The sequence below is a fragment of the Nyctibius grandis genome, chromosome 1, assembly GCF_013368605.1.
Source record: "Nyctibius grandis isolate bNycGra1 chromosome 1, bNycGra1.pri, whole genome shotgun sequence".
Classification (NCBI taxonomy): domain Eukaryota; kingdom Metazoa; phylum Chordata; class Aves; order Nyctibiiformes; family Nyctibiidae; genus Nyctibius; species Nyctibius grandis.
In genome coordinates this window covers 116,615,529-116,632,768 of record NC_090658.1, presented here as the reverse complement: position 1 = coordinate 116,632,768, position 17,240 = coordinate 116,615,529, and the positions used below count along the sequence as shown (strand labels likewise).

The 17,240-nt window shown below is 39.6% G+C and overlaps 1 protein-coding gene across 5 annotated transcripts in view; it reads left to right on the top strand.

Annotated features, from left to right (window-relative positions):
- Positions 1-16,307, top strand: part of NOL10 (nucleolar protein 10) — a 64,565-nt gene extending 48,258 nt beyond the window's left edge. For 2 of the 5 annotated variants that reach the window (XR_011048332.1, XR_011048338.1), the window contains 6 exons: positions 103-350; positions 5,518-5,620; positions 9,025-11,093; positions 13,731-13,847; positions 15,153-15,237; positions 15,840-16,307. Coding sequence is in view for 1 of the 5 variants with exons in the window: in XM_068402546.1 (XP_068258647.1) it covers positions 103-350; positions 5,518-5,620; positions 9,025-9,144 (471 nt within the window). In the remaining 4 variants the exon portion in view is untranslated. Of the gene's footprint in view, positions 1-102; positions 351-5,517; positions 5,621-9,024; positions 11,350-13,730; positions 13,848-15,152; positions 15,238-15,839 lie in introns of those variants that run through there. The other 3 variants (XR_011048334.1, XR_011048333.1, XM_068402546.1) reach the window with 3 other exon arrangements.
- The last annotated feature ends 933 nt before the right edge of the window (positions 16,308-17,240 follow it).

The following is a 17,240-nucleotide window of genomic DNA, read 5'->3' as shown; positions in this document are numbered from 1 at the left end:
AAACTGTATCTATGTAAAAGCTGTCACGTACGCTAATTGCAGGAATGGTTTGAAAAGAAAATTAGTTGATGATTTCTTATTTTATACTATTTTTGTCTGCAGGAAGAGGAGGAAGAACCAGAAGGAAAAGCAAGTGATGCAGAAAGTTCTGAGAGTTCAGATGATGAAAAAGGCTGGGTTGAAGAGGTCAGGAAACAGCACAAGCTTCTACGCCAAGAGGAAAAAGTAAAGCGGCAGGAAAGGTTCAAGGAGGATCAGCAAACATTACTGAAACCTCATTTTTTTGAGATTAAAGAAGGAGAGGAATTCAGAAGCTTCAAAGACTCTGCCAAAAAACAAAAATTAATGAAGTAAGACTAATGTTCCTATTTTAATAGCTGGGGGTGGATGAGGCTCAAGTATTTCTCTACAATGCAGGCCAGTGGCATTTTGGCTTGGAAGCACTTACTAGGAAAGCCACATCTGGCGACTCAGGGATATAACTTAAAGCAACATAGTTGCTGAAAGCTTTGTTTTGTAGTTACACAAATATAATGTTTAAAGTATGTCAGAGAGACAACACAAATGAGATGAGTAGGAGATTAATACTCTGAGCCAGACTTGGGGATCCATTGCTTGGTGTTGGTGAACTGCTGCTCTCACAAATCACAACACTGATGCCTGTGAGACTGGTTGTATTTCTCCACCAGTGTCAGTATGAGGTTGACAGTGTGGATGTTTTTCATCTGACCCTCTAAAAGGATGTAGAATACTGCATGACTAGTCACTGTTTTGGGAGTAGGATCAAGGTGGTAAAAGAAAAATTGTTTTGTCTGTGTATTTTTATGGCATCCAGAAACTTTCAAAAAACTATGCTGTCCTTACATTGTGAGGTCTTACTGTTTCTGTTTTTCTTTTCCACTACAAAAAATCAGACTTGTTTGGTTTTGTTTTTTTTTTTTAATTTGGATTTCCTTAAATTGATGATCAGCTGAAGTAATTGGGTACTGTATAAAGAGCATGTCAAACTAAAGAACTTGGCTTTGAGGTGCTTAATGCCTGCAAATCTCATTGATATCTTTTTTTCAGAGGTGAGTTGAGCCCTTTCAGAAGATGAGATATTAAAACCTTGAAAGTTAACAGCTTCAGAGTTCTTGCAGCACACTGGATGCAGAGCAGAATTTTGACTAATGTTGGAAACAAGTTGCTGGGCTAGATGGATCTCATAATAGCTATTATGTTTTTACTTGGAATTAAAATATATAGTCAAAGAAAATGAAGTGAATAATATATACAATGGGGCTGTTTCTTTATGTCACTAATGACTGACTACAACCTAGTTGTTTCACGGTGGAAATGTTCTGGAGATATGTAAAGAAACATTTGATAAAAATTCAGTCTGTCCCTTAAATGTGCGAGTTTTTAACTGGAATTATCATGTAAAATGGTCTTCAAGTATTACTGAGACAGTGTTTCTACAGTAGTTTAGTAGTCTATGATTTCCATGTTGTACCTGTAAGACCTCTTTAAATAGAAGTAGTAGTTTTTATAAATTGGGATTTATAGCAGTTCTGCAGAACTGATTCCTATGTTTTCCTTGTTTTTTTTTTATTGTCAAGTGTTTTCACACAGGGATTTTTCTTTGTTCTTTATATTGAATATCCCCATTCATTCTGAACTCTTAACTTTCTTAGGTTTCTCCGTCAGCTTTCTTCTGATTATTTTTCTTTCTTTCTTGCAGAAGATGAAGGAACGTTTTACTTTTGTCAGTTTTTCTTCTTTAATAGGAGGAAATCTACTCTGGACACGCTGACAGAGTATTGTAGGTTAAGGCTATTTTTTACATTGTATTTAGATTTATAGTCATGTTAGCAAGTGACTTGAAAGGAACCTTCGACACTGGTCAAATGGCACTGTATTCTCTTTGCTGTTGAAATACTTCCCTAAAAGGGAGTATGGCTGAGCCTACTCACATACTGTTCTTTCACACAAATTCAGCTGCTGACCTCTAAAGGAAATTCTCAAGGACACTCAATTTGAAGTATTAAGATTTCATTTTGTTCAAAACATGGAAGCCTTAAATGTGAACAAGGATACTGAAAGTTAAGTAAATAAGCCAAGACAGGTGTAAGGAAGAGAAACATTTAGAAAAAATTAGTACTGTGTGACACAGGACAAGTAAATTCTTTCATCTGGTGTATAGAGGGAGAAAAATCATTGCTTCAGCTCGGGAAAAATGAAAGCAAATACCAGAGACCTGTCCAGTGGATGGAGGAATATCGGTGATGACATAAGCCATCTTTTAAAAGACTGCTTTTAGGGAAAAGAGAATCTGTCTTAAGATTCTCTGTAGAATAGTTTGCAAGGTGTGATGCATAATTAGGGTGGCTTAGGTTAGATACCCTCTATGTGGTAGGTGCACAGATGAGATGTAATGTAAAATGTTAAAAAAAAAAAAAAAAAAAGAGGAGAGAAAATTGAGGCTAGAATAGGATGACAAAAAAAATGGATGTGACAGCATTATATCCTTTATGCTTTTCTGAGTTGCTGCCATTGAATTGTCTTTCCATGATTTTTTATATTTTTATCTAAACCGTTAACTCTCTACTCCATACTCCTCAAATTCTTAGAAGAAATTTAAAAATTAATAGCTGGTGTCTGTTTCTTGTAGCATATAGCTGATATGATTCTGTAATCATAATGACTGAAGAAAATACTTGAATATGTTTTCTGCTGGCCTTATTCAGTGATAAGTAGTCAGCATAAAAATAATTAATTCAAGTAATGTACTGAAAATTGGAAAGACTGTAGTGGCATGTACAATCTGTTGAGGCTGGCATGTTTGTCTTTGATTTGATTTATCCAAGTTATGGAATGATGGTCTGTGACCAATATAATTAAGTACCTTAATACCTTCACTATGCATTTAATGGCTAGGTGTTCTTTTTTCCTCTAATCATATAATGTTCTACCTGAGGAAACAGTTTATGACTTATATAAAACTGGGTGTTTCTTTCAACATGTTCCTGACTCAGCACAGCTCCAAGCCCAACTTCTAAAGCAGTAGTGCGTACTATAAATTTCTTCATAGACCAACAGTCTACGCATTTCTTTGCGCAGGAAATCTGCAAAATTTACTCATGGTTGCAAAAAATGCCTTGTTTCAAATCCATCTACATTTCATTTTCCCCTTTTACACTCTTATGCTTACACGTGAAAACCTGCAAAACTTTGCTTTGTTTACTTACTGTGTAAGTTCCTTACATAGTAACTTAAAAGGAAACCATAAAAGGAAAGAGTCTTTATCAGTGTGCTAAGAGCTCTTTGATTCTCTTGATGTCCCTTTAAAAGGTTGGTTATTGAAGTTAGAACATTTCAAAAGTAAAATCCACAGTAGTCAAGCTTTATAAAAAGTATGACAGTCAATGTATATGTCTTCAGAGGTGGCCAAGAAAGTCAACAAAAGCCAACAAAAGCATAGTTGACATTCCTAGGTATTGCTAGAGGAAAACAGCAGGAAAAGTACTGAAAAACTGTTCTCTTTATAATGAGGAGGAAAGAAGTGCCTGGGCAATTTTTTTGTTTGTTTGTTTTTCTTACTGTAGGGCAGGGGAAGTTGCTTTTAATAACATTGTTAATGTATCCCTTGAATCAATTTGTTGAGGATGATTTGAAAAAAAAAAACCCAAACAATCCAGCTGTTCTATTTGTGTATCAGTGTGTGCAATTCATTATCATTTGAGGTCTGCACATTTTCAGATAAATATAGCCATACCTGCATTTATTCAGTAAAACTGCAACTCCACAGCATTTTGCTGATACCTCCTCAGTTTAGTTTTTCTCCTGACTGAAGCAGTATCTAGGCAGTCATGCTAAATAATTGCTGGGTAGAAGCCATATTTCTCCAGTTCACTTTCAAAGGGGAGAAAAATGGGACTTCACTTGAATGTAGAAATCCCACCACAATGTCGGTGACTGATCTTCTGCCATAGTTAGCTCTAAGGCTTAGCTTGTCTTCTCGATTCGCACAGATGGAACAAGTTTTTACATGTACTCAATGAAAAATATGCTACAGAAAAAAATACAATCAAAGTACCTAGTCATGAGAAATAAAGTAATTCTTGACAGTAATTCTTCATTGTTAATCTGAAAAGTCTTTGTTACATAAAATGGCTCATTAACCAAAATTCAGCAGACTTCAGAGACTTCATGCATAGGCCACAATCCATGAGCTCTTCATCCGTAGTAAATGCCATTGACTTTGGTGGCTGCTAATCATCTGTATTTTTATGGTGACTTACTTTCCACTTTAAAACTTGTACAAAAAATGTCTCTTAGCCCTCTTCAGAGAGATCTAATAAGGCACTAATAGCAGCATCTTAAATGCAGACACTAACTTTGTTAAGCAAATGTTTTCTAAGTGCATCACAGAGTGAGTTTCTCTGATCATACAAGCTGTGTCGTATTCTCAGGTGGCACTACCTACTCGTAGGACGCCCAGTATAGAAGAAGGACAAGCCATGTTAGGACTCACAGGTGCCTTTAGGGAGGCTGGCTGAAGCCAGCACCATCCCTTCCTGCCTGCCTCTCCCCTGTGCTGGAGGCTATATGGGAACAAGGTGTATTTCCACTCCTCAGCTGTTCCACTTTACAACCCAACTTAACTGCAGTCAGCAAGAGTGATATTAAATATCAGCTCGCAACCTGGAGCAGCTGGGGCACATCCATGTGTCTTGCCTCTGTAGGGGCATTAACTTCCAGTGGAGGAGAGCTGAAAGCAGTATCAGTTTTAGCCACAACAGCTACCTCCTTCTCCGTGGAAATGCCAGAGTTCAGTGCCTGAGGGAGAGGCTCCATACCAACCTGCTTAGAGAAACTAACCGAAGAGCACCATGCGCTTTAAGGCGTATGCTCGTGTGGAGTTCCTCTCTCTCGGGTCAGGATCTGTCTTATTTATCACATTCACTTGTTTGTGGTGTTCTTTTATTTAGAAAACTGTTTGCATTAGACTATTGTGGGTGCAGTGTCCGAACAGTCATTTGCAGTCTCTATCAGTGAAGTGATTCATTTGGTGATGAATTCATTCTGATATATAGTCAAGATTTATTTTCTTCCCTCAAAAGTGTTGCCAATTCAGAAATGATAAGATTTCAAGAAAACTCTCTCTATCTAGCCTTACTTTTTTATTTGTGTCTGTATCTGTTACTGCAGCTGAATATTTCCTGACTCTTTCTGACATTTCATAGAAAACTATAGCAATAGAAGGGTGCGGTTTCTTTCTCAGCTAGAGTCCTGTTGCTTTTTTAGCAGGAAAAACAATGAACTTTACATAAATTTTAAAAGTGTTTCTGCTGAAAGCAATATCTGGAGGGAATTATTTGAACTTGTCTTTCTTCTCTGTTTACTGAATGTCTATTTTTTAGAGTTATGGCATTTCAGGGTTTCAGAGAAATTGAGATTAGTTTTGACTGCATTATCAGCCTTTATTACAGTAAAAAGATGGCAAGAATAGGGACTAATGTTAATTATTCTCCACAGGAAAACTCTTGGAGACCGTTTAAAGCTTGAAGAAAAACTTGGCACGCTCAATGTGTCTGATACCACAGTAGGCAGCAAACAGGCAACATTCAAATTAAAGAAGGTGAGCTATATATATAATTTTTTAAGATAATACACAAGTAACTTTAGTTTTTGCGTGAAAGAACAGGAACTTTAAAACCGTCAAACAAATGTCCCTTTTCATTTCTTTATAAGCTGCCAAATCTTCTGCTTCTTGCCAAGAGAATGAAAGCCTCCGGTAGTACTCTGTGTGTTTATACCCTTATAACTCAAGCAGTAGTCATAAAATCTTATGTTCCGGTGGAAAATACTGGCTTCCTTCTTTTAATAGTTTATTTGCAGACATGCCATAAGAAGCTTGTGACCTTACCTGACTTCTGTGCCAGGACTGATCAGATCTTGGTCTGCAGGTCCAAATGCAATCAGGATGCTGTAGGTGACAGACTTTCTCTTGACTGATAATATTGCTAGGTCTCAACATGATAAAAATAAAGCTCCTAACCACCTTTGTCATTGAACTTGTGTAACACAGATCACCAGAATGAGCTCTGGTCCTATTTTACTTGCCAAATTCCGTTTTAATTGTGTAGTTGACTGCTGCATGTCTATGTTTCCTAAAGGGTTTTGATTTCCCATCCTAAGGAATTTTGTAGATTACAGACAGGTGATTACTTTATAGCGTGAGCAGAGTTAAATGCTTGTGTGCATCTGTTACTGCTGTGGAACACTTAGGGATTTTTTGCTGGAAAATTGCTTTAAAACTGAGGAAAGGACACATTATAAAAGCTGAAACCCCATATTAATTGATACTTGAGCTGACAAAATGTACTTCAGTAAAAACTGGTTTTCTTCAGGTAAGCCCCTTCGCTGTAGTACGTTTCTCCTTACCAGTGGTCAGACGTTATTCTCACCGGTAAAACTGCTGTCACAAGAACGGCTAAGTAGTTGTTTGATTGGGTATGCCTGAAAAAACTTTTTAAATAACCAGATTTATTGGACTATTTCTACCTGACTTGTTTTATCTGATTGTTGTCTGTTTGCAGATGTCCTTTTTTATGTGTTTTTGATTCCTGTGTTGCTGGAATTGAAAATGTGTTGACTGTGGAATAAGTCACAGATTCCTCTGCAGTGCTGTGTAGGATAACCATTCTGGGGATTTTACCAACTGCTGTAACTGATATGTTAGTGTCTTGCAGCTAATTAAATGGGCTTTGCAGGTCTTTGAAAGCCCAGTCTTTTTTTTATAGTAACTTTAATTTAGAAAGCACAAAGCCACAAGGTTTCTTGCAATTGGTGGTGAACAATGAACTATCACCTTCTGCTAACAGTTTTATGAAGATTTGGGAGTAAGGTGGAAGAAGACAGACACGGCAGTGGTTCAGAATGCCATTTTTACTTGATTCCATCAGATACACTATAGCTTTGAGGTTTTTTAAAATTATGTTGCTGCTAACATATATGGATTTTTTTTTTCTGTTAACTGATGTTGCTTTATTGAAATACGTACATCATTTGCATTAAAAAGATTTTTAAAAGTCTAATTAAAAGAAAAATAATGCATCTACAGTGGAGATCTTTTCTGCTATCAACAGAACAGCAAAGAGAGACTTACAGGTCTTCTCTCAAATAAATAGACCCTGTGTATATATTCTGAAGTCCCAGGGAACGGGCAGGGAGAGCTAGGAAGAAGTCATGCTGTGCAAGGGAGAGCTAGGAAGAAGTCATGCTATGCAATATGCTGTGTCTTGACACTCCTCTTCAGAGGATGAAGAGACGAAGTTGGCAAGCCAAAAAAGGGATTTTGGTGTTACTCTGATCATCAGCTTCTGCTTTGTGATGCCCTTACCTTAAAGGGCGGGTGTATTTAGGAGTAGGTAGAAAGATTTAGTGGGGGAGAGAATTGTGATTCCATAGGATTGGTATCACTCGACCTTATAAGTCAGTGGAATTGAGACTGAACTTGGCTGCTACACTTGTGGTATGTTAGCAGCCTCCTGAATGCCCAGCAACCTCTGACAGATCCAGCGATGAAACTGTCATTGATGTTTCACAGTTTAGTTTTTAGGCGATTGTGGCATCCTGTTTTTCAATTTCAACATGCTTTATTGTAGCAAATAGATATAACAAAATAGCAGGGTTTCTGAAATACCTAAGTACTACTAGGGAGGTATAGAGGACATTAAAAAAAACAAAAAACAAAAACCAAAAACCAAACAAACAAAACCACCAAAAACACACACAAAAAAACCCCGAAAACAAAAACAGAACTTCAGATGCAAATCAGGATCATTCCATTCCAGTACGCTAGCGGTAGCAGTCAACATTAAGTAAGATTTCTCAAGACTGTTTCAGACTAAGTCTGGAGACAGAGAGAAACTACTTATATTTTCACATAGTGGGTTTCTTCTTACCCTACTTGCAGTGGAAACAGGAGTCAATAAATTTCAACAAAGTCTAAAGACCACTAGCTTTTATTACCATGATACTGGTATGGGCTTATTGCTACATTTGATAAATCGGTTGTTACCTCAAACAAAATGCTGTCCATGCGTGCAAATCTCTAGCTCAAGTCGAAATGGTACTTTAATGGGAGATTCAGGGAGAGATGGGCTGATATATGAATGCTGCTGCTTACAGAATTAGATGCAGTGGGGATGCAGCTGCATATCCAGTAATTTTGTCACGCTGTTAACACAGTTATCCTGTGCTACCGTTGAAATTGCTCTAATTGATGGAGTACTTTATAACATGGACAGTTGCCTGAGCTTGGCTAGTTCAAGTCTGCTAGTTCCAGTTTATGCTTAGTTTGAAGACAAGCCTTAGTCTTCCAAAGAAAATAGTCGTTTATGGCTGTAAGAGTCATTTTATCTATATGGTATGTAAATGAAACCCTTTCAGCATGTTTTTGATGAAGAGGAAAAACGTTAATAGAGCGTGTGGCACAGGAGCAGAGATTTGAAATTATTTTCATGTGGAAAGTCTTTCTAGAGTTGCATACAGCATATTACTTTCAAAAACTTTTAAGAACACTTTTTGGAAAACCTGTATATTTCAGCAAATTTAATTGTTCTGTCTTTTTAAAATCCATCTGTGCAAATATTATATGTGGTAATACTAGTTAACCAAAGTAGATACTAAATAGCCTCAAACTGTGCTCTACCTTCTTAAGGGCATTAAAACATAAATTCTGGAGTGTAATTTTACAGTCTGTAGTTAGACATTAGTTTTCATCTGAAATACATGATTTTATTCATGGTTTTTCGATATCTTTGTCTTAAATGTTTGCTCTGAATTACTTGGAATGATTAATGCCTAGGGATACCCAGAATCAACAGGTACGGTATAAGACAAGATAGCCTGGGACCATTTACAGTAACATTTCCAGATTTCTCTAGTGGAATTCTGACTTGATATATAGATACTTGAGCAATGAGGTGATATGTAAGTTTACAAGAACCTGAGTCTATTTTTGTTTTAATATTACAGTCAGAGCAGCAAAAGAAACAGCAGGAAGCTGAGAAACTACATCGTCAAGAGAGGAAAACTCTTCGGCGTCCTGCTAGTCATCTCAAGAGCAGACGTGGAAGAGGACGACTGTTTCATTGATTTATGTTATTTTTTTAAGAAACTTCTTTTATCTCACTTTTCATTTGAAAAAGGGACTTTTTCCAATTGGGACACAGAACCAATGTATTTGTATTTTGATTCATTGATGAACACAAAAAACAGAACTTGCTAAACCCTGTGTTAATTACTGAAAAGTTTATGAAAGTAAAAGTATTGACCAAAGGACACTACGAGTATGGTGTGTTATAAACTCCAGTGTGAACTGTATTTGTGCAGAAATCACCAGCAACTGGTTATTGTGTAACCCTGGATGTTTTCTGTGTAAGAATTTATGTATACGAGGCTGCCTGTCTTTTAACTTAAGAGCTATGGGTTTTTGCTTTCTGAAATCTTTATTTGTGAGTGCTTAGATAGAAGATCAAGTGTAAGTTATTTTGTCTAAAAACTTATATTTACAAGAGCACAACAAATTTTTGTTTCATGGTTCTTGATGACACACAATTGTGTTTTCAAAAACTGACTTTGGCTTTATATTCTTTGCTTGCCTTAGTAGCCAGGAGGAGGTATAAATGGTTGTCATGACGGCAATTGAGAATGCCTGATTTAGGTTCCTCTAAGTCACTCTATAAGGAAACCTCTCTTGCCACACCGATGTACAAAGGGTAATCTCGGAAGGATAGTCTTACTAAGTTAAATTCTGCGAATATTGCCTTTACTCAGAATCCTTAGGACCAGGTTTAGTATGTTTTGGTAAGCCAGCCATGGTTCAGCGTAGATCAAGTGGTATATGTTCACATAACAAGCACATTAAGGCCATGCCAATAGTCTCCTATTCTTCAAAAAGATAATTTGGTTAAATAACTTGGGAAATTAGAACCTATGTTAAAGAAATGATTGATTCTTTTCTATGTCGTCTTTTTGATTCCCAAAAGAATGCTTGTTGCTGACCAGGGTACAGCATCTCTTCTTGATTTATATCTTGCAAACCCATCATTTACATAAGTAGTTCACTACTTAAGCAAAGAAATTACTTTTTACCTTTGATCCTAAAGGAGCTTTTTTTATTGGGTTTTAAAATGCTTTATAAATTGTTGTTTTGCTAAATCCAAGAAACTGTGAACTTTAGATTCAACAAGAATCAGTGAATCTCCCCATCACTGTAAATATTTTTAAGAGACTTGGAGGTTCTTAAGTGTTTTCCTTTATGAACCAGAGAGGTTATTAATCTGGGCAGGTGTCCTGGACAGTATTTACCATAGAATTTTTGCAGTTATTTCCCTAAGACTAGGGAAAATGTGGGCACTCTCCAGAAGGAAACGGGAGACCTGGTTACGCGGGATATGGAGAAAGCTGAGGTATTCAATGACTTTTTTGCCTCAGTCTTCACCGACAAGAGCTCTAGCCTCACCACCCAGGTCGCAGAAGGCAGAGGCAGGGACTGGAAGGATGAAGACCACCCACTGTAGGAGAAGATCAGGTTCGAGACCATCTAAGGAACCTGAAGGTGCACAAGTCCATGGGACCTGATGAGGTGCATCCATGGGGCCTGAGGGAACTGGCGGATGAAGTTGCTAAGCCGCTATCCATCATTTTTGAGAAGTCGTGACAGTCTGGTGAAGTTCCCACTGACTGGAAAAGGGGAAACATAACCCCCATCTTCAAGAAGAGAAAAAAGGAAGACCCGGGGAACTACAGGCCAGTCAGTCTCACCTCTGTGCCTGGCAAGATCATGGAGCAGATCCTCCTGGAAACTATACTGAGGCACACGGAAATCAAGGAGATGATTGGTGACATCAACATGGCTTCACTAAGGGCAAATCATGCCTGACAAATAAGGTGGCCTTCTACGACAGGGTTACAGCGCTGGTGGATAGGGGAAGAGCAACTGATGTCATCTACCTGGACTTGTGCAAAGCATTTGACACTGTCCCGCACGACATCCTTGTCTCTAAATTGGAGAGACATGAACTTGACAGTTGGACCACTCGGTGAGTAAGAGTAAGGAATTGGCTGGATGGTCGCACTCAAATAGTTACAGTCAACAGCTCGATGTCCAAGTGGACACCAGTGATGAGTGGCGTTCCTCAGGGGTCGGTATTTGGACCGGTCCTGTTTAACATCTTTATCAGCGACATGGACAGTGGGATTGAGTGTGCCCTCAGCAAGTTTGCTGACGACACCAAGCTGTGCGGTGTGGTCAACACACTGGAGGGAAGGGATGCCATCCAGAGGGACCTTGACAGGCTTGAGAGCTGGGCCTGTGCAAACCACATGAAGCTCAACAAGGCCAAGTGCAAGGTCCTGCATGTGGGTTGGGGCAATCCCAAGCACAAATACAGGCTGGGTGGAGAATGGATTGAGAGCAGCCCTGAGGAGAAGGACTTGGGGGTGATGGTTGATGAGAAGCTCAACATGAGCCAGCAATGTGCGCTTGCAGCCCAGCATACGGCTGGCCTTCTGGGCTGCATCAAAAGCAGCGTGGCCGGGAGGCCGAGGGAGGTGATTCTGCCCCTCTACTCTGCTCTCATGAGACCCCACCTGGAGTACTGTGTCCAGCTCTGGGGCCCCCAACATAAGAAGGACATGGAGCTGTTGGAGCGAATCCAGAGGAGGGCCACGAAGATGATGAGAGGGCTGGAGCACCTCTCCTATGAAGAGAGGCTGAGAGAGTTGGAGCTGTTCAGCCTGGAGAAGAGAAGGCTCCAGGGAGACCTTCTAGCAGCCTTCTAGTACCTGAAGGGGGCCTACAGGAAAGCGGGAGAGGGACTTTTTACAAGGGCATGTAGTGATAGGCCAAGGGGGAATGGTTTTAAACTGAAAGAGGGCAGATTTAGATTAGATATTAGGAAGAAATTCTTTACTGTGAGGGTAGTGAGACACTGGAACAGGTTGCCCAGAGAAGCTGTGGATGCCCCCTCCCTGGCAGTGTTTAAGGCCAAGTTGGATGAGGCTTTGAGCAACGTGATCTAGTGGAAAGGTGTCCCTGCCTGTGGCAGGGGGGTTGGAACTAGATGATCTTTAAGGTCCCTTCCAACCCAAAGTATTCTATGATTATTTCGGTAAAAACCTTCATTTTTCATAGCCTGATGCTTTTTTTTCTTCTCCCTGATTTAATTTTACCTGCTTTAATTCCTTGCTTCTGTTTTTAATTATATTGTTTAATTTAATTTAAAAATGACTTCTGCACCTGGTATTTTCATCTTTAAAACATACCTTGTAATCATCACCTCTCTGTCCTTGCCTTCAACTGAAGGATGAGTCTCTCAATACCTATTTTTTACCTCTAGCTGTCAAATTTCTGTGTTGTCCATAAGGTTCTCATGCTTTCTGTTTAACACGGAGCTATCCAGTATTCCAATGTGAGTCTCACCCATGCTGTATATCAAGAAGCACCATTATTACTTCTCTTTAGCCACTGAGAAAATGTAGTGCAGTTGTGGTTGCTCCAGGGTATGTCCCTCCTTTTGGAGTCTTGTCTTTTGATAACATTTAAGCCTTTGAAATCAAAGTGCAATGACAAGTTAAAGTTTGTACTAGTGCAACACCTTTCCCCTGGAGCATTGTGTTATCTCTTAGAAATTATTTGCATGCAATTCAGGTGTGTTCACTTCATACACATGGCTGTACTGAATGTGGAAAGATTAATGGTGGAAACTTGCCACCATTCTGGTTGATACAGGGAGAACTGGGGATGAGGTGGGCAGACCTGGTGCTGTAAGAACAGGAATTTGTGGGAGTTTGCTCCTTCTCGTGGTAGGCCTAAGTCCCATTATGTTTGATCAAGAGCTAGAGGTGCATTTATGGTTTAAGGTATCCTTATTTCTGCAGTGATTTTGTTGGCTGTTAAGAGCACTAGAATAAGATGCGGTTGATCTGCAGGGTAGTAGTGAACCGAGTTTGAAATGGTTAACTTTCAGCTTAAAAAAAGTGTATTTCCTCTGGTTTGAGATTCTTCTGATGGACACTGGTTTAGGTCAGTGTTTTACTTTTCATGTGCTTACAGAGTACCTCATTGTGATAATACTGGTCATGTATTTAGGTTGGAGCCTGTATGTTTAAAGGAATATACTTTGTACTGTTAGAGAGAAGGCACATGCAAACTGTCCTTAGCACAGCGTTTATTTCACATAGAAGATATTTGGGATACACTTTAAACAGTGTTGGAATGTACTAGTTATAAGCAGTGAGGTGCCTGGAAAGACAGGACTGTGACTTGAATATTACAGGAAGCAAATGTGGAAACTGGAAGGCAGGTTTGATATACTTTTAGTAGCTTATGTTGTTTAGAAGATAGTCCCTACTGCTTAAGGTTTCCAAAGCACTGCAGGCTTTGCCTGGAACTATGCTGTATTGTTATGTGCAATGTATATAAACTCTCTCTATATATAATCTTGCTAGAATGAGGCTAATGAGAGATAGAAGTGCAAGTAGTAGATACCAGCCATTATGGAGAAGAATCCTAGAAAACTGGAGGTCACAGATAGCATTTGTGAATGAGAACATCGGAGTTGGCTCAAGAATCTGAATATTTGTGAATGGCATACGTAACTTTACCGGTTGTGAAGTGCCCCTTCAAGGAGGGAGACTGTACTGCGTTGTAAATTCATCTGCTTGTCTTTGCCCAGGACCATCTGCCTTGTGGACAGCTCTTCATTCAACAGTTTCTTCAGTTGTGCTCTGGATTGCTGAGGGCTTGCAGGAGGTCATGGTGGAATAGGACGTTTGTGTAAGGTGAACAAGAGGTAAAGCTCTACACAGTCTTCATCTTAGCTATAACTGAATTTGTGCTCTAGTAGATGGTCAGTGGCTGATGCAGATTTTTAAAGACCAGAGAGAATTAACCAGAAACAGGTCTGCAGTGCTAAAGGTGTTTTCCTGCCATGGTTCTATTCCTGAAGGAAGCACATGTCATTCTAATACAGGCAGATGGATACCCAGCATGTATCTGAAATAGAAAGATAGTATATAATTTTAAAATTCATAAATTAATTGAACTAATATTTAATCTCACAATACTTTTTCCCATGAACCAGCAGCTGGTTAGAATCATTAGAATCAGTGGTACCCAAACAGTGGATTTCCTAGCCTTGATCTGACTATTAAATGTTTGTTTGAAAGAGGGCAGTATTCTTTATATGCTGCTCACTTTGGTCAGAAGGGTTCGATGTTTGCATTTTGCTGATGGTGAGGCATGGCTCTTCAGGGTGTCCAGCACTGGAACTCTGGAACACAGGTGAGCTATAGTCGGTGGGCTGTGCCAAACTGTCTGGCACACACTTGAGCCCAAGAGCTTTTTGGTGAAATAGGGGTGAAGGTTACTTGCAAGCCTTGCTTTTGAGGTATCATGGAGCACCAAGAGTGGGCAGCTCTATGAGGGAAGGCAGGCTGGGAGCTCAGGGTGACAAGGCAGGCAGGGGCAGTGACCTCCCTGACAGGAGGTGCAGTCCTGCAGTTAGCAAACAAGAGCAGCAGTAGGGTGACAGCAATGAGGTTCAACCAACAGCCCAGACAGACAAGTTCGTTATGACAAGGCAGGTCCAAGGTCAAGTGAGCAGGTCAGAATCTGTGAAGTACCTGGGCAGGCATGGGCACCCCTGCAACATAGCTTAGGCGAGGACTAAGGGTGATGCGACTCCCAAGGAAAGCAGGGGCAAGGCCTCTGGCAAGGCTGTTCAGAGCTCTTTCTCACACAGCTCTTCTCCTAGCAGTCTGGTTCCCAGTTGTTTGGCTGTACTGTTACCAGATCTGGCTTTCAGCACAGCCAGCCAAACCCTTGGCAAGGTGGGGGAGAGGTAGCAGAGCCCTAAGGTCCCACATAGGGACCTGGCATGAAGCATGTTTAGATTCTTGAGATTGATAAACAGGTTAATGTCCTTGAACAGTTATCTGGGGGAAAAGTTGAGAGTTTCAGTAGAAGCTGACATATTAATGCAACATCATTGCAACCAATTAGCTTCATAATGCAACCAAAGCAGGCATTCCTTAGGTATCAGCCTGGTTACATCAACCTTTTTTCAGTCAACAGTACTTCATTTTCCATACTGCAGGAATCAATATCGATCCAGTATTGCCATTCCTAGGAGCTGAGCAGCTGCTGGGATCCTTTCTGATATTTAAGGCTCATAATCTAAGGTAAGAGTGATGAGATGCTGTAGCCTTGTGGAAACCCTGATTCTTTCATACATATGAGAATTGTGGTGAGGATCAGTTTAAAAACTCCCTATAAATAAATTTACAGTGGTTAAATGTGAGTGAAATACTAGCGAGATAAAAGACTTGGATCTGATGCGTCACCTATACTTCAGTACTTTCTTACTCCACAAGGAATATGGTTTACTTCAGATAGGCTATTAGTCATTGAACAAACATTGAACCAAAACTATTTGTGTAATGTTCTTCCCAAAATGCTGTTACCAAGCCGAGAAGCATGCTGTGTTCCTGCAGCTGGTATAATTGTCTGAAATGAAGAGCATCCATCAGTTTATACAAAAAATGAAAGAATTTCCTGTACCACACTGCTGGTTTTTAATATCTGAACAAAATAGTGCAATATGATTTAAAATATTCCCCTGCATAAGTAGCAAGTGTATGTAAAATGTATATACACAATTTTATACTCATGGGGTTTGTTTATGTGTGGAGCTTAAAGTAGGTGTGATTTGAGATTAACAGCTTCAGGAAGAGTTGCGAGGGAGGGTGTAACAGTTTTCATATTACTCCATCTTGCTTTGCAGTGGCCTTTTGTATTTGTGTTCTCCGTGTTTCCAGATGGGAAAACGAGTAATAGAATTGAATTCCAGGAGGAAAGGACCAACTTTCAGATGAAGGACAGTGAAGCAGTACAACAGCTTAACTGAGGTGGTTGTGCAATGTCCACTGAAAGACTTGCACTGTCAGATTAAACATCTGCAGGAACCCCGTGGGTATGGTGGAGCCTGCCTTGAGGAGAAGGAATGGATTAATGAACTTTAGAGGACCTCTGCAGCCTGATGACTCTATGAATGTTGTAAGGCATAAGGAAGAGGCATGCAGCATTAATTGACTGGAGTCATTTTCCCCCTTTGTCCCATCCTTCAACTGAATCACTCACTAGTTTTATCTTTTTATCTCTTTCATAAAGATTAAATACTTTTTTTGGCTTGTTTCCATAGCTAATATATTTTGTCTGATCTTGGGAAGTCTGGGGTTTTTAAACTGAATGAAAGCACATAAATCTATTAATAAACTTTAGCTCTTGATCGTTATCTCTGTATTTCAAAGCCCGTTTTACTCAACAACTGACTCTTTGTGATGAATGTGAAGAAGTAGTCCTATCACCAAAACGAACAATTTATAGTATAGCCTGCAGAAAATAATCAGATTTAGCAGAGCTTGTAGTTTACACAACCAGAGGAAAAAGAATTCCCGTGTTATAAAGACTCTGTAGATGGGTAACTGTAAACCTTGTGACGCAGTTCCTAAGTCATTCTGTCTATAAAACTGGGTATTGCTAATTCCCACACCCATTCCCCCACCTGTAATTTAGGCATTCTCTCTCTGCCCCATTCATCTCTCTGATGACTCTGCTTGTGCTAACTGCATTTTAATATCGCTTCCTTCCTCCTTTGTTTTTTAATTTGGCCCAGATCCTTGATCCACATGGGGCCTAGTGGCAAATTTCTAAATATGTCACGCATTAACCTGCATTTCTGTATGAAATACTTGTGAGCATCCCATGGTACAGGCTAGTTTGCACACTCACCCATCAGCAGAGGTAAAGTAAGGTGATTTCTGTACAAGTGAACGAGAACTGCAATGACTGTAAATCATCCGTACTAGTGTAAATTCAGAAATGTACCTGTCTGTTGCCGAGTGTGTTTTTCAGGACCTCACCTTCTGTTCTTTGCTTAGTGTTTTAGATGGCGGTGCATGGGCAAGGAGTGAAGATCGACACTGAGCATGCTCAGAAAGGAGGAATTTTTCTCTTACCGTTGGAAAGAAATAATTGCAGAGATAAGTGCCGCATTTCCTTTGACAGTTAACATTCAATTAGAGTTTAAGTACAATAATTTTACAGCAAGATCAGGTATGAGTTTAAAACACTATTGTTCCCAGCATGGTCATGCTTTACAAGTGACATTTGGGTCAGCTCACCC